The following is a 22,830-nucleotide window of genomic DNA, read 5'->3' as shown; positions in this document are numbered from 1 at the left end:
GACTACGTCTACATCAAGCTATCTTAAATTTCAAATGCTGTCTTCGTGTGAAAACAATTGGCCTCACATTAATGTTTACCGGTCGTTTTTGTAGAGACCTTTATCCACAGGGAAAAACCTGGACAACATTAAAGAAAACGACTCCTTCTTAGACCTTTTTTTTTTAGTTGGCGAACAACAAAACTGCATCACATCCAAAATCTGGTATAGAGAAGGTCAGACAGCCCAGCTGACCAGATCCTTCTATGACAACAGGTGTGTTGTATGATATATCAATATCAGCATTTAAATTGTGTGATGACAGACAAAGTTAGAAACCACAGAAAGTTGTTGTAACTTTCCTGCCACACAGCCCCTGCCTGTGACTTTACTACACACAGCCGCTACACCTCCGTTCAGTGTCCTCCTGCTCTCTGTGATCTCCTATACTGTGTTTTTAATACGGCCAAATTCACAATGAAAATGGTAATTTGTTATAAGATCACATGATTTTCTGTTCCTGTTGTCAGACAACTGAACTGAAGTATGAAATAGTTTGATGTAACTTCAGACTACACCAAACAAATGAATAAAAAAGTCTGTCCTAAGGCATTTGTTGTTTTCTGACTCCTGAAAAGTAGGAAAAACCGTAGAATTCCCCAAAAAACTACTTTACTTTATCTCCAAACAATCTCTTTAACAAAATCACACACATTCAGGTTATTCTGTGTGATCTTCTTTTAACTAATGTAATATGTTTGCACCTCCATTCACTGAGCCTTCCCTGAAACTGTTTGCAGCCTCCCTGGGGAGACCCGCCTGTCACTTTAAAAACCTGGACTTGACTACTGAGTACTGAAACGGAGAGAAAAAGATGCGTTTACGAATTGAACTGTCTTAATGTGGATTTACTGTCTGTGAACACAGCATGACCATTTCAACAAGCAGAAGCACACAAACATGACTTAGAAATAAAGCCAGAAAAATGTTGTTAATTTTACTAATCTCAGAGACTTTTACTCTCTCCCTGTGGTGTTAAATGAGTTTGGTCCAGAGGGATTCAGTGACCCTCGCATACAGTATCTAATACAGTATCTACAGTAACCTTCAATTCCAGGGATGTGACATCTTGGGACTTTTTATGTGATTTGTTTTTTTTGGGATTCAAAGGCCCCTTTTTTAACTTTGCTGTTTTGAAGTGATCATATGTAGCGAATAAGTAACAACACTTGGGGCTGTTTCCACACTGACTAGCACAACACATTTTTACTAATATTATTAGTGTTCTACTATAAGATAGTCTGCGTAGGCTTGTTTCCGACTTGTGTGATCCAAAAATTTCCAATAATTCAAGATCCAAGTCCAAAAGTCAACATTTATTGAAAAAGATGGATGTAATAATTTCCAAAATGTCCAACATGATTTTATCTAATGTAATGCCTTCCAAAAACAACATTTTCACTACAGGTTTGCTCTCTCGCATGTTGCACACAAAGGGACACACACCTGTATTAATGGGGCACTCTAACAGCACCATAAATTATATTTATATAACTACAATATCCCCAAAAAATCTTTTAGGGTGATGATGTCATAAAATATGACATCAGACATTCAAAGTGCCATTCTATAACCTCAATAGAATCTTCTAATGCAACATTTGGTAGTAACATCCCGAGTAATTTTTAAACCAAACTGGTTATTTCATAATTCAGTGAACAGCTAATACCACTCTAACACCACTTACACTTGAATTTGGAATATTTCTGCTTGTTTCTTCAGATAACTTATATTGAAACCAGTGCCAAGGATCCTCCCATGAACGTGGACAAAGCCTTTCATGAGCTGGTTCGTGTTATAAGGTAACTCCATTCACTTCTGTTTATTCTCTTATTTTTATGAGATGAAGATCATGGCCTCTTTGCATTAAAACAGATTTACTTCCAGTAACAGCCGTAGTGATTGGCCCCTTAAGACTCTATTGTTAAAAACTAAAACCAAGCCATTACATTTAATAAAATTGTCTAAACTCAAAGTGCGTTCCAGTGTATTTCACTTCTTTAGAGGTCATTGGCACAGAGAGAGTGTTATGCTGGTGTTTGGAGGAAAAGCAAAAAAAAAAATCCCAGAGCTATTTCCTGTCTTGACACAACTCTGTGTCCATGTTTTGAATGTGGTCCTGTCCTTTCTTTAAGGCCTTCTCTTGTTGCAAGGAGTTTTATATTTTTTTAGGGCCCAAATACACACTGTGTATTCACCTTTTTGTATTTAAAAAAATTAAATAATCCAGATTAAGGAGAGTTGTCATTGTCCACATGTCAGGTTTGTGACTCATGAGGAAACTTCTCTGTTTTGGTACATTATGAAGAGAGGTGTTGAATGATGAATCAACATTGCCCTCTTGTGGTCAGACTGTAGAAAGCCAGTCTGGCTGGATAAAGACATAAAGGTGCTTTTTTTTATCTGACTGATGCATCAGCATTTCAGGCAGCAAGTGTTTCCATCCTCTTTGTACTTTGTGAATTGCCATAGGCTGCCTTGAAAACTCACCTATAAAATGTTTAATGTAAAACCTCTAAGAGGTTACACATACTACTGATTGGCTATAAGATTAGTTTGAATCACTTTTACAGCCGCCATTGTGATTGTGATTTTCAATAGTTGCAGTTGGATGGATCGGTGCAGATTTTACAGAAGAAAACATGAAAAATGTTCACAAAACAAAGGAGGAATGCATTGAAAGTTAGATCATTGCCACGCTCATGTCTGATAGTGGTAATGATCTTCTCTAACACTCAAGAAAGAAAATCATATTTCCTTAGCTGCAATGATTACTATACTTTACTTATCGATTAATCGATCAACAGAAAAATAATAATAATTGATCGATTTTAATTGTTAAACACATTTTACACAAATGTCAGAAAATGCAGAAATATGAAGATTTCCCTCTTTTCTGTGGGGGGGGGGGGGCGGGGATTGCGTGCGCGTGCGTGGCGCAGTTTCTCTTTAGTTCTCCCCTCCTTTCTTCTGCTCTGTGTGTGTGTGTGTGTGTGTGTGTGTGTGTGTGTGTGTGTGTGTGTGTGTGTGTGTGTGTGTGTGTGTGTGTGTGTGTGTGTGTGTGTGTGTGTGTGTGTGTGTGTGTGTGTCAGCTGCGAAGCCCCGCCCTTCGCAAAACGAAGCGAAGGAGAGAATGTGAATGCAGAAGTAGACAGTACACACTGAAACGTGCACATAAATTAGATGAATAGCATAAGCGTTTAGTTTATTTAATAAAAGAGCACCTGTGAGTGTGAAAAGTGAGTTGTGAATAAAAAAAATAATATTGTTTTTTTTATTTGAGGGGAAAAAAAAACAAAAACACCTTGAATTTCAGGCAGGGCGCTGGGCTCCGTTGAGGGGGGCGCAGCGCCAAGACGATGGTAGGGGAAACACTGGAAATGTTTCACTATTTTCTTGACAATTTGTAGCCCAAATGATTTTGGGTTAATTTAGAAAATACTTGTGGGATTAATTGCTGATGTTCATTGTTAGTTGCAGCCCTAGAATGTTCAATTATTCCTTTAATATTGGCTTTCTCCTGCACAAATAACCACTGAATTGAATGAACATTATGAGCCAAAATAATAACTATGGCATTGTAAGATTGTAAAACTGTTTATTTATGTTATGTCTTTCTCCACGCCCACAGACAACAGGTGCCAGAGCGAAACCAGAAGAAGAAAAAGAAGATGAAATGGAGAGCAGAGCGTTCAGCGGGTTCCCACAGGTTCCACTGCGCCATATTGTGACCTCCCTCGTCCTGTTTATCATTCGTAACACACACACACCCACACGCACACCCACATACCTTTGGATGTCAGGGAACTCCCCAGCAGTGGTTACTACTGGAGCACAAAAGACAGGGGAACCGTTAGATGGAGAAGTGAATCTGAAATGTTGGACTGATCACCCTGCACAATGCCTTGGAATGAGTGCTGTGCCCTCTCTCCTCAAGGTATGGTACCTTTTATAAAAGGTCTATAGATTCCTCCCATTCTCTATTCAACACAGAACTACAGTGTCCCTGAACTGTTTCGCAATCAAGTGTCATTTTTGAAATTTCATTTCAAATGTGGCGCTAGACGACAGACTCTAGGAAAACCAGAGATCAGAATAACCTTGATATTGGAACTTTTGTCTTCAGAGAAAGGGAGGAAAAGGGAGGATCCGGCTCAAAATGGCGCCTCATTTCTCACAGAGTTACTCCCAACAACCTGCTGGTCATCACCTTTCTATCCTCACACTCTTTACAGAAGAAAAGCACCTGTGTGATCTTTAGATATCATAGCGGCATGGTGGAAGAATATGAGAGTGGTGGCAGTGATTTTTGGTAGTGAAAATAGAAGTTTTGCGGTGTTGTCAACGAGTGAACTGCGAGTTCTGCGAGCGTGGTGTGAACTTCGTACTCGTGTGATGCTCTGGTTTTGAAATGTCAGTTCAGAGAGGACAGAAGGATGTGTTGTAGCAAGCGAGAGGAAGGTGATGCTGAGAAAATGTGTCCCATCGGTCGACAGGTGAGCGCTATGGTCATATCGGCTTGTTGAATTAAATGTTTAAATATTGTAATTGTAAAGGAGAGTGAGATTGGCCGGTGTATGTGGTTACACTTTAACGTAAACATAACAGGGTTTATACCAACACTGATGTGTCAGCGGCCATGTTTACAGACTTATAAATGGATTATTTTCTCATCATACAGACGCATAGTATATCAGAGCCACTTTACAGCAAGTGGGAAAATAATGATAGTTAATTTAGGTTGCCTCTTCAGTCATCGTCAATGGCATGAGGAGTGCAGTCTTCATCAGTACTGTATGGACAATAGCCCTGATATTTTTTGTAGTATTAAAAAAAAAAAGTTACTTTCCATGTTTTTGTATCTAAAAAATAAAATATAGAGAATTACAATTATATTTGTGATATATAAAAAAATCTAATCATAGGTGGCAATGTAAACAAATTCAATGCTGTTTAAAAAAAAAAAGATATGTAGGCAATTCTTAATGAAATAGAGTAGACAATGGGTAATGAGAGCTTTGCGTTTCAGATCTGAAGCAGGCTGGAGAAGCTGATTTGCACTGGCCACTAACCAAAATAATGTGATGTCACTTTATTTCAATCTAGGGGGCGTTTCAGACCGCAACGCTGAATTCAGGACAATGAATCATGCTCAGCAGAGGAGAACACTCCTTTTAGTTTAGGGGTACATGCATACTGCAGCCCTGGGAATACATCAGGCAGTGTGATGCTCCCGGGGCTTAAAGCCATGTTAACCTAGCTAAGTTCAGTTGTAGGAAAACCACACACTCGAAGCAACAAGACATTCAGTATCTGTCGACCTGAGGTGGATAGGAATGTACAATTTAATAACCTATGAAATGGCTTGTACTGTTAAAGCACTAAAGTTTCGGTGGACAACTTTTTTTTTTTTGTCTGGATGAATACCGTCTCTTGAAGGAAATACCTTTTTGCACTTTTAATACAATTTCTGACTTTCCTATTGGCATGTTGTTTTCTGTTCAAAACCTGTAAGTGAAAAAGAAAGGCACGGTTAAAAAACGATTTGAATGTGAAATCGAATAACAAAACAAGCAAATAGGCAATTAGTGTTGTATGCCTGTGTGTATGCCTGTGTGTATGCCTGTGTGTATGCCTGTGTGTATGCCTGTGTGTATGCCTGTGTGTATGCCTGTGTGTATGCCTGTGTGTATGCCTGTGTGTATGCCTGTGTGTATGCCTGTTGCCTTTGTGATGATTGTGTCCGAGATTAAATCTATTGGAATTTAATCATTGGAAAGGTATTGAACGAAAAGTTCCATGTTTCTTAGTTTTGAAATAAGGAGGTTGAGTATGAACCCCCCCCCCCCCCCCCCTCAGTTATTGAATGGCATACAAAATCACCTCAGCATGAAAGTAGAAAACAACCTCAGCAAAAGAAGGAAATCGGTATTAATCTACATCTACTGTTAAAGGGACTTCACAAAGAGTTTCCAGAGAAGGACAGAAAACATTGAAGTACTGATCATTGAGCAATGACGCCACAGACTGCAGATCGTTGGGAGGTGAAAAAAAAAACAAAAACAAAACTGAATGTGTTTGATGAAAATGTTACATCATGTATGTTTGATACCATTTTGTATTATTGATATGATTCTTGCAAAGTGTTTTTTAAACAACTGAATAATTTATTACTGTCTGTTACCTCAGCGTGTCCCAGACCTGGACAAAAAGCTAAACTCCACCCCCCCCCCCCTTTTCTTTTTTTTTTTTTCTTTCTTTGGGACTCTCAATGGGTCGTAGGCCTTTTGCCTTTGAGCCCCCATATGAAGAGACTTGTAATGTGTCGTGGACCAAGATGAAGAAACAGTTTCCTGAGCTGGAAAAACATAAGGACCTTTTCTTTACTGGAGCTCATGTGGATGGCCTCGCAAGAGAACATGTAATCACAGAAGGGTCAAAACAAGGAAAGTTTGTTGTCTAATTTGTAACTTTTAAATGTTTCTTTGTTGAATGTGATTTTTTTTTTTTTTCAAAAAGGAGGGATTCAGTATTTGTACATAACATTTTAAGATACAGCCAGCAGTCCTTATCTTATCTTATCTTAGCTTAGTTTAGCGTAAAGACTGGAAACGTTTTTTCTTTCTGTAGGTAACAAAATTAGCCAACCAGCACCTCTAAATATCACTGAGTGTTATATTTAGATTGTTTAATCTCTACAAATTCTGGGTTTATGTGCTGGATTATTTCTTACTGTTCAAAAGGGCCAGGCTAGCTGTTTTCCCCTGTTCCCAGTATTTATGCTAAACTAAGCTAAGCTAGTTTACCGGCATGCAGGCTAGCTTCATATTTGGTGTACAGATACGAGAGCCTCTAACTCTTGGCATAAAAGTGAATAAGCATATTTCCAAAAATGTTGCACAGTTCCTTAAAGCGGACTAGGCTCATCTACGAGGTAGGTGTCTTCTAGTTGACTAATTCAACTTTTTGGTTTGAGGTCCAAAATACAGTGTGAAATGAAAAAGTTATCTCTCTTAATTAAATGAATCATTGTGGCTGGTACAAAGAAACCTGCTGATTTGTTGCACCGTCTTCACAATTCAGGCAGACCAAACACAAAATGCCGAAAGTGAATATAACGTATCGATTATTGGACCCTGGATTATATGTGAACTAAATTGAGCACTTTTATTTCAATAATTGGAGCGGTAGCATTCTTTTTCAAATAAGACACCAAGTATTTTTGGAGTTATGCAATTTACTTGAGTCATGTATGTCCTGAAACTTTGTAAGTATGTGGCGGTAAGGGCCGTGAAAACTTTAGGTTTGGATTACAAAAAAAACATTTATGGTTGTCACACCAGTTGTGTAATGTGTGTTTTTGGACAGGTCCGTTGTGTTCTAACTGGCTGTGTCAGACTGAGGAGCTAGACGAGGCACAAACGAACTGTGGCCTTTTTTTTTTTTTAAATCTAGCCTCAGGGGTCGATTATATTTCAATAAAGAAATGAGAGTATTGTGAATTCACATATTTGACTGCTCTTTTTTCTGTTGGTTGGTAGATGGGTCTCCGATATTAAAATGCAGAGACACACTAACTCACTGCTGAATGGCCTGTGAACTCTAGCCCCGGTGAACATGGCTACACGTGTTTTGAGTCTTGCTTGTTCAGCAGAAGCTCCCCTCATTAATCTGCAGGACTGTCGAGGTGCATTGATTTCAACACCGTGAGAAGCTGAAAGCTCCAGTTTGCATCATTGATTTCAACCCCCCCGGGGGACGTGAGGCAGGCCGGCACAGAACGGGTGCGGCATATCTGATTTACATTCATGTTCTTTCAGGGAAATTGGCAAGAAGAGGTATCTAACATGAAACGAGGTGCAGGATAGTATTCAGGGTTAATAAAAAAAAAAAAGGATATAACTTCTACCCTCCAGTGGGGAATAAAAAAAAAGAGTGTTAGATCGGATCTGTGCTTCATGATTTCACCTTCAGGAAAGTTTCCTGCAGCGAAACCAGAGTGCTTTTGAAAAACTGCTAATTTTCCATCAAAAGATGAATCAGGATGTAGACAAAAATGTAACACATTTTGCCTATACTTCTGCTTCTGCGCTATCTCAGTGCTATTCCGGAGTTTTACCACTAGGGGTCAGCACTTAGCTGATAATTTATCCTCTCAGAAAGACACTTAAGGTAAGGTTAGTGTCACACATATACACAAAGACAATTCAAAGTGCTTTGCATAAGCCTTGATTAACACACAAAATAAATGAAACTGAAAATGAAACTATTCAAGTAGAGAAATAATAAAAATAAATACAGTAAATTTAAAGGATTCAAGAGATACAGAAGTAAAATAATGTAATATCTTTATATAACTTCGGGATAAACAGTGGTAAGCAAAAGGCTTTTAGCCTCTTTTTAAAATAACTCTGGGTTGGGGCAGACTTTACGTATTCTGGAAGTTTATACCAGATCTGTGGAGCATAGGAACTGAACGCTGCTTCTGCATATTTGTTTCTGGTTCTAAGAAGATGTGGGAAGAATATCAAGACGGCACAAGGAAGAACTTAAACGTAACACAATCTCCCTCAGGGTGTTATGGCAGATGGGATCAAATTGTGTCATGTGGATATAATTGGATTTTAAGAGGAAGCATGGCTGATATGCACCCTGATTTGCCTGATACAGAAGCACTGACAGCCAGTCTGATTTTTTAAATTTTGTTTATAAAAAAGTTGGAAAGTCTTTGCATGATTTGGTAGAGAGGTGTTATTGGGGGGGGGGGTTGTCACTCGTTATCAATAAATTGGCTGTACAGTCACAATAATATAAGTACAGTCATTGGAGAAAAAAAAAAGTGTAGGAGTGCATATTGCACATGTAGTGTAATTGCAAAAGTTATAAAAAGTGAATATTGCACAAGGCAGAATAGACTTTTCTTGGTGTGGTAGTGTACCAGGGGCTGTGGTGATTGTACAGTCTGACCGCTGCAGGAAGAAAGGACCTACGGTATCTCTCCGTGAGACACCGCGGGTGAAGCAGCCTGTCACTGAAGGAGCTGCACAGTGCAGACAAAGTGTCCTGGAGGGGGTGGGACATGTTGTCCAATAGAGATGACAGCTTGGCTGTCATTCTCCTTTCTCCCACCACCTCCACAGTGTCCAGCGGGCTCCCCAGTACAGAGCTGGCCTTCTTAACCAGTCTGTTCAGTCTCTTCCTGTCAGCAGCCGAGATGCTGCCCCGGCAGACCACTCCATAAAAAATAGCAGATGCCACCACAGAGTTAAAGAAGGTCTTAAGGAGTGCCCCTTGCACTCCAAAAGACCTCAGTCTCCTTAACAGATAAAGCCTGCTCTGTCCCTTTTTGAATAGAGCAGCAAAGATATCTGACTAGTCCAGTTTGTTGTTCAGGTGAACGCCCAGGTACTTGTAAGATTTTACAATCTCAATATCCGTACCCAGGACGTTCCCTGGTGTTGGGGGGAATGATGGCGCCTCCTGAAGTCCACCACCAGCTCCCTGGTCTTCCCTGCGTTGAGCAGGAGGTGGTTCCTCTGGCACCAGAGGGCAAAGTCCAGTGTCAGCTCTCTGAACTCCTTGTCCTCCCCATCAGAGATGAGGCCGACAATAGCAGAGTTGTCAGAGAACTTCTGCAGGTGACACGCTGTATTGTGGGTGAAGTCTGCACTGTAGAGGGTGAAGAGAAACAGTGCCAGAACCGTTCCTTGGGGGGCCCCCGTGCTGCAGCAAATACTGCTATATACGTCCAAAAGCTTGCCTAATACAATCCATTTTCTGAAAAAAACAATTTCAATAATAATACCAATTTACATGTTAAACAAAACAAAAAATACAAACTGCAATAGTTTGTTTTTTAATACAAACAGCTCATTTAAATGGAAATAAGCAGAAGGAAAAAAAAGACCCGTTAAGAAATAAGAAGCATACCAAATATATTTTGACAACACACACAGCTGTTGTTGAAGGAGAAAAGGGAAGAAACTGAGTGACAGTGTTTCTCAAACCTTTTTTAATTGGTTTATCAAACTTACATTTACATATTTTTATTGAACCTATATATAGTATAGTTATAGTATAATTATTTTAATTTACATAAAAAAATATCTTACGATTCAGTACTTTCAAGTACCCCTATGGGTACTAGTATCCTCATTTGAGAAACACTGCTTTAGGCCAGAAGTTTTATTTCAAATGGTGTGTTTCTCCCCGTCCATGCATGACAACCTTGCTGCCGCCACTCATCATATCTAATAGGATGTCATGTGAAATTAGTGGATTTTGTCTGAAAAAGCTCAAGACGCCGACAATCATGTCCCTTCACAATCTCTTACAGCACTTATTACATGGTTCTCAGTGTATTGATCTCAAAAGTGGCACATACGTAACTCAATTGTTCTATTCCATCTCTCCCTACACAATGCACACCCGCTGCTCCCATTTCTTTTGATATAGCAACGCAGATCAGGTTTATTATTATTCATATTTCCAATGTCCTTTTACTTTTTTTTTCCTATTATACTCTTGCACAATCTCTGACAACCCGCCTGGACTCATTTGAGAAGCATTTTCAGGAGCAGAACCTCACCACTGATTACAGCTATATGCTCATCTATTCCTAAGGCCAGTCTGCTTTTATTTTAATGGCATTTCAAGGGAGCTGTGTCTCTGATTTGTAGAATTTTAGGGTCTGCATTGTACTGCATGTACAATGTTCATGCAGCTCAACAGTGCATTCATCAGTCTCTGACAAAGTGTGCGCAGATGTGTGTATGATGGTAGATTGAAACGGCATAAAAGGTTTCAATCTGATTCAACAGCTATGTGAATCTGCAAAATAAAACAATATATGATTGCTGCTTGCTTATGATGAAGCTGAAATCTTTCCCAACCAGCTGTTTGTTCCACTGTTTATAGCTCACACACTGTCACATTTAATAACAGCTTTATTAGCATCATTACATTACATTGCAGATGCAACTTGTGACTTTAGGTGAAAACCACTTCAATCTGGCAGACAGGAGAGGAAAGACAAATGGGGCTAGTGGAGATGCAGGCGGATGGACAAAAGAAGAGAAGTAGTTAAACACACAGTCGAAATGAAAGAAAGACAGGCAGGATTGATCATAGTAATCAGGAATGGGACAGAACAGTCAGCCAGTAAGGATGAATGTATAAAGGCAAAAAAAGAAAGAAAAGCAGTGACAAGACAGACGGCATAACGGTGGAAGTTCAGACCTCTTATCTGTCACTTAAGAATTGATCTAAAAAAAAAATTTGGATCCCTAAATGGATAGTTTGGATGTTTTGAAGTGGGGTTGTTTACCAAGTGAGGAGGAGAGATGAACAAAGCAAAAAAGAACAAACAAAGTGACGAGCCAGATGATGGGGTTGCTATGTCTGCAGCTGATAAGGGGGCCACGGCAGGTGACCCGGGGGACAAGTTCGAGGAGCTGACTGAAATGGTGAGATCGCTCATGCTAGCCCAGGCAGCTAGAGACAAGCAGCAGGAGAAAGAATCAACTCGTCAGGATTTGAAATGGAGGGCCAGTTTCGTCAAATCCAGGCCCAAGTCACTGAGATGACGGAGGAGGATGACGAGGAGAAGGTCGATGATGAGGAAATGCCCTTGTCCAGGCATAGGTCACCCAGTCGTCAGCGGGACCCACCTCTACATCGCGACCCTAAGCTGTTGCCACTATCTCCTGCAGACGACATTGAACAGTTTCTCACCACCTTTGAAAGAATGGCCCACATCTGCCGTTGGGCTCAAGATGAGTGGGCTGTTAGATTGGTTCCCCTATTGACTGGAAAAGCACTGAGTGCTTATGTACTAATGGACATAAGAGATGCAGAGGATTATCACCAGGTAAAACAGGCTATTCTGGCCAAGTATGAAATTACCGCTGACATTTATAGGCAACAATTTTGTGCCCTGGACATCCACCCAGGTGAGACACTCTGTGAGCTGTATGTCCTTCTGAAGGACCTGTTCTGCAAGTGGGTAAGAACTGAGACGGCTACCATCAAAGAAATCTCTGAGAAACTTATTCTAGAACAGTTCCTGCGAAAGGTTAATCCAGAGTTGGAAGTTTGGATTAGGGAGCATGATCCAAAGACTGCTGAGGAGGCTGCTCGTCTTGCTGAGGTTTTCCAGTCAGCCAGGAAAGGCCGCAGAAGCTTTGCCACAAGCCAGAACAGCTACACAGGCAGTAAGAGTACGTCCCAAGGGGGTGAGAGGGGGTATCTTCATGCCCAGGGTAGAAACACAAGCAGCAGGCCGTACACTACTAGTAGACCCACCTATGCCTAAATGCCAGATCAGTCAGGGGTGAGGTGCTATCAGTGCAATGAGTTTGGCCATACACCTGTACTGTACACCTGTCCAGGGGAAAGGCCAAGTAGGCCATCGCTCTTATCTACGGTTCCTAGACCGTCCAGGCTTAACCCAGTAAAACAGGGGAAAGCCTGTATAGTGTCGGTGCTCATAAATGGTCAGCGTACGGAAGGACTGGTAGACACGGGCAGTTGTCAGACTGTAGTGAGGTCCAGTCTAGTTCTCCGGAATCAGTGGGCCGAAAGCAGGGCTAGAATCAGCTGTGTCCATGGAGATGAAAAACCTTACCCCACTGCCGAGGTCTATTTGATTGTAGGTGGGCAGACTTTTCTTCTCCCAGTGGCACTAGTCCCGAAGGTACTATACCCTGTCATTTTAGGACTTGATATCCCCACCTTATTGGATTTTGTGCAAGTCCCACAGCCACATCGTCCCATGTCCTGTCTTCCAACAGTGATGCCCCCTGAACCTCAATGTGTAGGAGGAACTCACAGGGAGTTAGAACCCCTTAAAGTTGAGTTAGTGGAGGACGCAGGGACTGAGTCAAAGCAGTGTAACGTGGTTACAAGCGCTCAGAGTGCGAAGGAGACCCTTGCTGAGTTGCCATTTTATGAGGCGGAGCTGAAGGCAGGTCCAGAAAAGCCACCAATGTCCAAGGCCCAGAAGCGAAGGGAAAACTTTTTGGCTGGCCCTAGGGAAATTGTTGAGCTTCCCAAACCCAGTCACCCTCTGGACATTGACATTCCTCCGGATGTAGGGGAGATGCAGCAAAAGGATCCTATGCTTCAGCAGTGGTTTGAGAAGGTGTCTGAGGTTGATGGGGTAAAAAGGACTAATACAGGGTTTTTAGAAGATGCTACTTACCTCCTAAAAAGGGGTATCCTGTATCGACGTCATGGTGAGATTGAGGCATTAGTGTTACCACAGACACTCAGAAATGCAGTTATGGAACTAGGCCATTCAGTTCCGTGGGCAGGACACATGGCATTTCTTAAAACATTGCGAAAAGTTGGTAACCGTTTTGCTTGGCCAGGCGTTTTGCAACACTTGTGAAATCTGTCAGGTAACTTCAAGAAAGAGAGTAGCCAAAGCCCCGTTACAGTCCTTGCCAATTATTGCAAACCCTTTTGAGAGGATAGGAATGGATGTAGTGGGGCCATTAGAGAAAAGTGCTTCTGGTAATCGCTACATTCCCCCTAAGATCAGTTAAAACCAGGCATGTGGCAAGTTGCCTACTCCAGTTGTTTTGCCGGGTAGGAATAGCAGTTTGGAACTTCCTGTCCAAACTATTTCAACAGGTGTATCAGCTACTAGGAGTAAAGGACATTAAAACCACCCCTTATAGAGATGGATGTAGAGCGTTATAATCAAACTCTAAAGAGTATGCTGCGGAAGTTCGTGTCTCAGTCAGGCTCCGACTGGGACCAGTGGTTGCCGTACCTTCTCTTTGCCTATCGGGAGGTGCCACAAGCTTCAACTGGGTTCTCACCTTTTGAACTGCTTATGGACGGCAGGTGAGGGGGCACCTGGAACAAAGCCATCAGGTGAAAACATTGTGGCATATGTGGTGAAGATGAGAGAGTGTTTGGAGAAGATGGCTACCCTTGCAAAAGAGAACATGGCCACCGCTCAAAAGACACAGAAAACATGGTACGACCAGAAGGCGAGAGAAAGAGTGTTCCAACCCGGGCAGAAGGTGCTGTTGCTTCTTCCTTCCAGTGAAAGCAAGCTGCTGGCAAAATGGCAGGGCCCTTAGGAAATCACAAAACGTATCGGAGCGGTCACGTATGAAATCCATATGCCAGATCGGGATAAGAAACATCAGACATTCCACCTTAACCTGCTGAAGGAGTTCCAGGTTCCTCCGGAGCCCGTTTCCCATCAGCTTTTCGTCCAACAAGTGGAGGAGGAGTTTTTCCCGACCAGCATAGCAGGGCCATGTCCAGTGGATGTAACGCACCTCCCATCTGTACAGCAGGAGGAGATGAAAGCTCTCATGGACCCAGAGCTGTTTCAAGAGAGGCCAGGTTTCACCAACCTTGTCCAGCATCAAATATATCTCAAAGAGGCTCGTTGGCTGGTATCGCAAATTCATCCCTCAGATGTCAGAACGAGCAGCTGTCTTGACCGACCTCACAAAGGCATCCGCACCAGCAAAAGTCCGCTGGAATGAGGACTGCGACGGAGCCTTCAAGGACTTGAAGCAAGCGATTGGAAGCAAGTCAGTTCTTCAGAGCCCCTGATTTTGATCAGCCGTTCACCCTTCAGACAGATGCCTCTGGGGTAGGCCTTGGAGCTGTGCTGTTGCAGGAGGTTGAAGGTGAGCTGAAACCTGTTGTGTTCCTCAGTCGGAATCTGCTAGACAGGGCGACTCGGTACTCTACGATTGAAAAGGAGTGCCTGGCAATGAAGTGGGCCATCAATTCCCTGAGATACTACCTGCTGGGGCGGCAGTTCACCCTGGAGACGGATCATCGAGCTCTCCAGTGGCTGCACAAAATGAAAGATGCAAACATGCGTATCGCTTGGATGGTACCTTGCCTTGCAGCCGTACAACTTCACTGTTAAGTAACGGCCAGGGAAGTCCAACCTGGTAGCCGATTGTTTGTCCCGGAGTCCCATCTGTTGGGGTACTGTGATTCCAGGGGAGAGGGAAAAGGAAATGTAACGAAGGTGATCTCAGTAGCCGTCTGGTCTTAGTCTCCGTTACGTTTGTGTAGCTCACAACCCTATACTTGTTCATATTATACACAGACGCATGTATTAATTTGTTTAAGGAAGACACTTACCTGTTCTCTCCTGTCTCCAATTCCCAAGGTCCGTGGCTAAAAGAGTCCCGTGGAAACAACACATTTATATTGTTCCAGGAGGGTTCCACAGAGCCGGATGAAGTGGGGGGGGTGGTTAAATGTATGCGTAGTAAATTTTGTAGCAACATAGTAGTTTTCTTTACACAATAATTATCGTTTATATTAGTGAATTTATGTTGAATATTTAGAGTTCATGTTTATTATATAAACACAGAACAGTTAACACCCCTGGGTTTGGTACAGCCTAACTGTTAAGACTATATAAGGCTGCTCTTTGGGAAATTGAGGGAGAGTAGGATGGCCTCAGGCATGAATGCAGTCAATTGTGACCACTGGTTTGTGACACTGTATATATATATATATCTTAATAATATCTAATAAAATATAAATATATATATATATATATATATAAATATCTTAATAAAATCTTATCAGCTTAGTAAATAAATGCCCACGTCTGTAGTTTGCTTGTTCTCCTGCCTAAGCCTCCTTGCTTATGGTATGGACCGCTCATGGTCAGCCTAACAGGTTGTATGAGATACTTATCCGATACTTATACTTACCAGTGTATTATCTGCAGTGGATGAGGAGAAGCGGATAGGAGTACCAGCATGGAAATTAAAGCAATTTACTGCTGTGGACGGGGGCAGCAGCAAAACATTTTAGCAACCAAAAAAGGAGGCCCACCTAAAAAATCAATATCAGTTTGAGTGATAGGTTATAGGTTGTTGTGTTGTTGTGATACGAAGTAACCCTTTAAAATGCTGAAGTCACACAATAACACAAACAAACTTATCAATGGAACACAGCGGTAGACCAGCAACTCCTGTGATTTGCGAGGTAAAATGACTGTTTTTGTCAATGGAGTCTGGTGGATTAAGAGAGCATAGATAACAGCTTCAGTCCCCTGTTGGTAAGGGCTGTCTGACTGGAAGGTAAAACGTGGGAAATATTGTAAATATAGTATACACTTAAACTGTTATTAATTTGTTTTAGGTGGGCCTTTCTTTAGGTGGCTAAAATACATAGACTGCCATCTACTGTAGGTAATACACTAGTAGTATCGATAAGTACCTCATACAACCCCACTGCACAACAATAAAACTATCCCTTTAATCAAAGAAACAAGCAAAAAACATTGTAACAAGGGAGAGAGAACAGATAGAAAAGGTGCAAGAAATGTGGGGGAAAAGAAGGTAACACAATATAAAGGGGCACATACTCATTATGTGTTTACCTGGCAGGTAGGGTTTATTAAAAGATGCAATCAAGTTGTGTTTCTGGAAGTTTAATTCAGAGCCTAACCAAAGGATCGCTGTATTTACAAACAGGTGCACATAAAAAAACTCACCCTGTGCAGTCTCAGGTCACGTGCTAATCTTCCACCAAGTGTGAAGCAACAGAGACTAAGAACAACAAACTTTGACTATTGTGGACTAAAAGACTCATTACAGTTAGAGCCAGAAATACATTCAGCTAAACAATCATCTGTATGTTTAGTCATGCCATGTTTTTAGCTTTTCATATCCTCAAATTTCCGAATCTGTCTGCACAGCTGTCCTGTATGCATCAAAATCCCTGCCAAAGAGTCTATTTCTTCTTCTGTTGAAGAAGGCTCCTTCATCCAGACCTTCTGGCTCCTACATGACTCCAACAGGAAGGCCCCCCAGGGCGCATTCAAGCATTTTCACAAATCCTCCATCACGTTGCATAACCTAAACCCCAGGTGTTCTCAGTAACTTCTAACTTCATCAACAATCACTTCTTATGTTATTTTGCCTGTGTTTTGACTCACTGCCTCTCATGCTATTTTATGTTTTGCAGATTTCATCATAATCCCTATGCTCAGCCATTAATTTGAAGCTGTTTAAATAGCTCAGCTTTCCCTTTCACTTGTGTGTTTTATTTGTATTTGGTGTGTGTAGATGTAGCCATAGTAGTTGTGGAAATAACTTTCTGTGCAGCATTTCATGAATTTGTTTTGTGGTCTTTGTGCTCACAAATCAATCCTGTACAGCCACGAGCTAGCGGCTCTTTGAGGCTGTACTGAGGCGTATAGCAATGCTTTGAGGTAACGTCAACATGTTAACATGCTCAGAATTCTAACGTGCTGATGCTAAGTGGGTTCACTATCTTAGTTTATTGTGTTAGCGTGCTAGCATTTACTAATTAGCACTAAACACAAAGGGCAGCTGAGTCTTAAGGGAATGTCATAAGTATTTGTACAGAAACCAAAGAAGATTCCTTTTTGCCTGTGACCAGCAGCTTTAGGTCACTCTGTTGGTCAGTCAACAAGTCCCCACAGTTTTTGCCCTGGAGGCATAAATTTGGCATGGAGGTCAAATTCATTAGTAACAATTTACCTGCCCCCTTCACTTAAGCCCCGCCCCTTTCATAACTCATAAACAGTTTCTTTTAGGCTCTTGTGGGAGACGTCATTGCACTCAACAGTGTTCCTGTTTCATTGGTCTGGGTTAGCCCTGCCCCCTATGCCTAGGACACGGCCTATTTCATGACTCGCAAGTGCATGTGGTTTAAAGGTACATAGAACAGTAAACTTGGATGACATCAAGAGATACTTAATATGGGAAAAGTCCATATCATGAAATATAATCAGAATATATTGTGTGTATCATACTGTAGCCCCATGTATCATCATATCCTATAATCAGGGAGTTGACATGTAGCTAACACTTTACAGCAAGATGGAGATCATGACAGCACAGAGGGTGTTGACAGTGAGGGTGTAAGCGTTGTTTATTGTCATAATAAATGACGACAATAATAAGATAATATAACATACATAATATGTTAGTTAAATATTATGTGAAATAAAACAGTACAGGCATATTTATGTAACCCCACCAATCTGGTAACATTTCTAGTTTTCTTTGTGTTGCTCAGTTTCATATATTTATGACACTTGTCATACTTATAGTGCTGTACTTCAAGGATGTACGACTCGATAATTCTCACTTATTCTTTAAGGGAAGTTTGAACCTTTCTTGTGATATTTCAGCACCAACTTTAAGTATTTATGTATTTTCTAGTGGAAACAGATTTTTTTATAGTGTGATTGTGGAGATGGGAGTTTTATAACTTTGCCAATATGTAATATATTTTCTTATTTCAAGCCAAATATTAAATATTACTGATATTTATTTTCAGGGCTTAAGATACAATCATACAGAAAAAGCACAATTTTGTAGAAAAATATTTTCTATCCCTTTTGTTCCTTTACTAGGATATATCATGGTGTGCTACAAACCATGTCATGGTTTTCATCAGTCGGCAGTAATATCCACACAGTCATTTAATGCACCTTAATCCTTGCTCATGATCGGGAGCCAGTAGTGGCATTCTGCTCCTCAGACTTTTTTTCAAGCAAGAAAATGTGTTCCTGGAACACATTCTGCTCTATATAAGATAGATGATCGGGGGTAAATGGTCTGTCAGATACTGGAGGTTCTGTATGATGACATTTTTGGCGCTGCCTCTTGCAGAAAGGCAGTGTGATGAGAAATCTGGCCCCTGAAGACCTGTGGGAACATAACTGCTAAATGATCCAAGATTTTAAATTCTGATGCAAAGCAAAGAAGCCAAGCTAAACACTTGAAATTCATTCCTGCATTGGATTTTCTTGACATCAAAATAAATTGATAAGATGCGTTGAGAGTGATTACATGTGTCAAATTGAAATAGTCAAAGAATTTAAGCAAAGAGAACGATCCATGCCAGAGAAATAACAAACCTGAAGGCTGATGAAATTAAACCTCCAATTGAAGAAGCTTTACACGTTTTTGCTAAGTCTCTCGCCTTTCATTGTAAATTATTTTGAGACTTAAAATGTTGGGCCTAAAGATGGGGTAGGCAGCTTATTTTTGGTGTCATTGGACTAAAAATGTCAAGTGGTACCACGGGGTAGGCAGTTTTCTAGAAAAGGCAAACAAAACGACCTGCAGCTCTGCCCTCTCTGTCCTAAGCCAAGACGAGCTTCATACAGCAACCTGTACTCATACTAGTTTGAGATGACATACTGTTATTCAAGGCTGTAGTTAGCTACAATATCTATGAAGCATTTTAGAGATGGAAAGAAAATGTGACAGTGTGTGATAGTTTTATGTTGCTAATAGAGGCTGGAGGCAAACTGCAGGCACAAGGAAACTAGGGGTTAGGAACAGAATTACAGGCAGAACGGTGAATCAGAACTTGACTGACTGTGAATACAGAGTCTACGATCTGGCGATGTGGAGGAGTCAGCACCGGAGGACAGCTGATTGTTGGCAGCTGGTAGCCTGGCTCCCACATTCCTGACTTCAATCGTGCAATCACACACACACACACACACACACACACACACACACACACACACACACACACACACACACACACACACACATTGAAAGATAGAGAAAAAGTTGCTAATAGTTTATCCTTGTGCTAACCGTAGCTGTTAGCTGTCTTGGCTACGGTAAGCAGAAGGCAATTAGCAACATTTTCTGATATCGTCAGACTCTCTGTTTAACTCTCTTTTTTCTTTTTGGGCGCTTTGCAGTGCAGACTGTTGTTGCCAATGCTGGATTAGCAACTTTTCCTGCAAAATATCCGCCGTTGAATCTGCATCTGCATTTGTAGAAAAGCCAATAGTACAAGCCGCTGTCTGAAATTAACAAGCTATATTTCTAAAGCCTGAAAACACAGTCAATAGGAAGTATAGTTTTCTCTCAGACCACTTGGATTATAATATAATGAAAAGTTATTTTTGCCCAATGATTTTAAGATAAATAACATGCTTAAACAAGCTTTAAAGTGTGTTAGGCAACCTAATCAGTCCCTTCGGCTTGGAAAATTGGCCCTGAATTGTAATCATTTATGTGATTGCAAATCCGGCCGCCAATTTCTGGGTCTGCCAGAATGTATTTTTTATTACTGAAAACATTGAACTTTAATAAAACCTGACTACTATGAACAGCAGCATTATGGTGTACATTTAAGGACATACAAAAAGGTAGCTGAGGTAGTTTAAAACACCCTGTGCTTGAAGTCTATTGGTGGTCTAAGTAATGATGCCTTTCATCTGATGTCTGACGCACTGTTGCAGACTGGACAGACTCAGCTAACCCTAACCCTAACCCTCAGCAACTCAGTTAACGTCTAACTCAGCCTGATGAAAACCAGATGTACCATATATGAGAGCTGCGTATTACAAAAAATTGAAAACACTTTTTTTCCAGGATACTACAGTTTGACGAAAGATGAAAAGATACCGAGTCGAATGAAAATCACTTAATCACTTAAAGTGTCCACACAAAGGCCCCCTCATTGAAATGAGATGAGAGCATTTCGAGCGAGTTTGTCCTCATCCTCCTCTTGCATATCTGTCATGTGAATTGTCTCATTACCTGCGACTGTCTCTTAAGTATGAAAAATCATGGGCTATTAATTGGGGTTGTCATTGTGTTTAAAATTAACTATTTTGACAGCCTAATTATGGTATCCAGGTATTCATTTTAAATGTTCTAAGTACTTATGTATACAAAACACTGTTCATTCTGTCACAGGTTTTTCTGCAGCTAGCAGAGTAAATGCATGTAATATAATTTTTACCACACTTTCCTTGTGCAGAATATTATGTTTCTGAATGTGTGGAAAACAGATGGTTATAGACTGCAGGGCTGATACAATAACGGGGAACAGATGTGTAGATGGGTGTGGCTGGTGGAAGGAGAGAAAACAGTTTGATTTGGGGAACTCGAAATGTGACCGTAGAGGAGGGACAGCCAGACAAAGTGTTAGTCATTTCAAAAGCACACAAGCAGTCCGGCAGACACACACAGTGGACCAGTGAACTGTAGAACAATAGTCGGATTAATTTACAGAGAGAAATTACCTGTTGGACCCCATTGACCCACTGCTGATCCCTGTCCTGGGCTTTGTGTGAGCATCCTGTCGGCTCCATATACCCATCAAATACAGTTCACAAAGCCGACACCTGAAGGTGAGGCAGGAAATAATGCTTTGCCTAAACTCCAGAAACCAACCAGTTAGTTTGTGGTAATTTGATTTAACACATTCATTTGGTAATATGCATCATGTAAGCAAAGTATCAACTGAAATAAGCCGGGACCTTAATAAGAATAAGAAGAATAAGAAGTTAGTTTATAGTGTATGTTTTGATGTATGTTTAGTCTTGTCTCATTGTTCACTTAAGTTACAGTCACTCATGTCTAGTCCCGTCATGCACTCTCTGTCATTGCACTTCCTGTTTTATTTTGTAATTATCTTTCCCTCTCGTTTCAGAGCACTTCCTGTTTGTGAGTCTTTCCCGCCTGTTTGATTGTTGCCACCTGTTTCCCATTACCTTGTGTGTGTGTATATATAGTCCTCGTCTCCCTTTGTCCTGTGTCAGTTCGTCTTGTGTCTTGCCATTAAGAGGGCCAGCGTTTTTTTAATCAAGTAGCCACGTTAGAATTTTGCCTTTAGTCAAGTTTAGTTTAGTTTATGTTTTTTTGCATTTCCTTTGTTCAATGGTTTTTCCTCAGTTGAGTGATATTTTGTTGTACTTGCAAGTTCTTGAGTAAAGATCTTTTTACTTTTGAAACGTTGCTTTTGAGTTCAACCCTTTTGTGTCACGTTCATAACAGAACACCAACCAAATAGTAGTGTTAGTTCTTCCTGGTGCATCAAGATGTTTACCACATTATAGGAAAAGAAAGCCTCGCAGAACTCTCGCAGCAGTCCAGCACTTTTCAGTTTAAAGGGCCTACGAAATGATATTTTGTCAGTGTTATTGGCCTTGGTATATGATAGAGGTTGCATATCTATTTTGAAATGTGGCATATATATATTTTTTATATTGATGTGTTCGTAATAAATCACGATCATAACAGCATAAAAATGACTTCCGCTAACAACAATCGATCGCTGCGCCGAGAGCATCCACTTTGGCAATGTTCGGGCGATGACGTCACAAGTATAATACAGCCGCCACAAGTAGAATACAGCCACCGCCAGTGTTCGTCTGCGTTACAGCCGCCGCCAGTGTTCGTCTGCGTTGAAGCGTTCAGCAAAGACTGCTGTCAATTATTACGAGAAAGAACGGACAACAATCTATCGTCAAGGATAATTGTGAAGCGATGTGTTGTATGGGGATGTGGGGCCGTCTCCAAATGTAGCTTTCTGTGGCCAAAAGATGATAAAATGTCGCGTTTATGGACAAGACAAGTGCGTCGATGAAACCGACGATTTGTCGGCAGCACTTTGAGAGATCGTGTTTCGAACAAACTATGCTCGCCAAGGAAATGAGATTCAAAAAGAATTTAAAACTGAACGCAGATGCTGTGCCTACAATACTGCCGAGACCCCAGCCAGCACAAGCCAGCACGCCGACTCAAACACGTCCGCTGGTGCAGAGTCCTCCACCAAAGAGACGACGAAATGCATTCGCCAAAAGGGAGAGAGCAAAGATAAGCCGTGTTACTTGTTTACTGTATTTATTGTTTCAAGCATAAAGCCATAATCGGCCTAGGCCTACTGTATGTAACAAGTTGACATACTGTAAACTGTAATGTAAATGTTTCCTAATTTTCCCTCGGGATGAATAAAGTATCTATCTATCTACACCAGGCCCTAGCCAATATCTGT

The 22,830-nt window shown here is 41.1% G+C and overlaps 1 protein-coding gene across 3 annotated transcripts in view; it reads left to right on the top strand.

Moving 5' to 3' along the window:
• The window catches only part of mrasa (muscle RAS oncogene homolog a), a 33,216-nt gene extending 10,677 nt beyond the window's left edge, over positions 1–22,539 (top strand). The window contains exons 5-7 of one of the 3 annotated variants that reach the window (XR_003834267.1): positions 1,762–1,841; positions 3,671–3,976; positions 22,522–22,539. Coding sequence is in view for 1 of the 3 variants with exons in the window: in XM_029458740.1 (XP_029314600.1) it covers positions 1,762–1,841; positions 3,671–3,770 (180 nt within the window). In the remaining 2 variants the exon portion in view is untranslated. Of the gene's footprint in view, positions 1–1,761; positions 1,842–3,670; positions 6,097–6,321; positions 6,538–22,521 lie in introns of those variants that run through there. The other 2 variants (XR_003834266.1, XM_029458740.1) reach the window with 2 other exon arrangements.
• Positions 22,540–22,830: the final 291 nt, after the last annotated feature.

Source organism: Cottoperca gobio, chromosome 21, assembly GCF_900634415.1.
Source record: "Cottoperca gobio chromosome 21, fCotGob3.1, whole genome shotgun sequence".
In the NCBI taxonomy this organism is placed as follows: domain Eukaryota; kingdom Metazoa; phylum Chordata; class Actinopteri; order Perciformes; family Bovichtidae; genus Cottoperca; species Cottoperca gobio.
The sequence above is the reverse complement of the archived record's forward strand: the minus strand, read 5'-3'. Positions and strand labels throughout refer to the sequence as shown.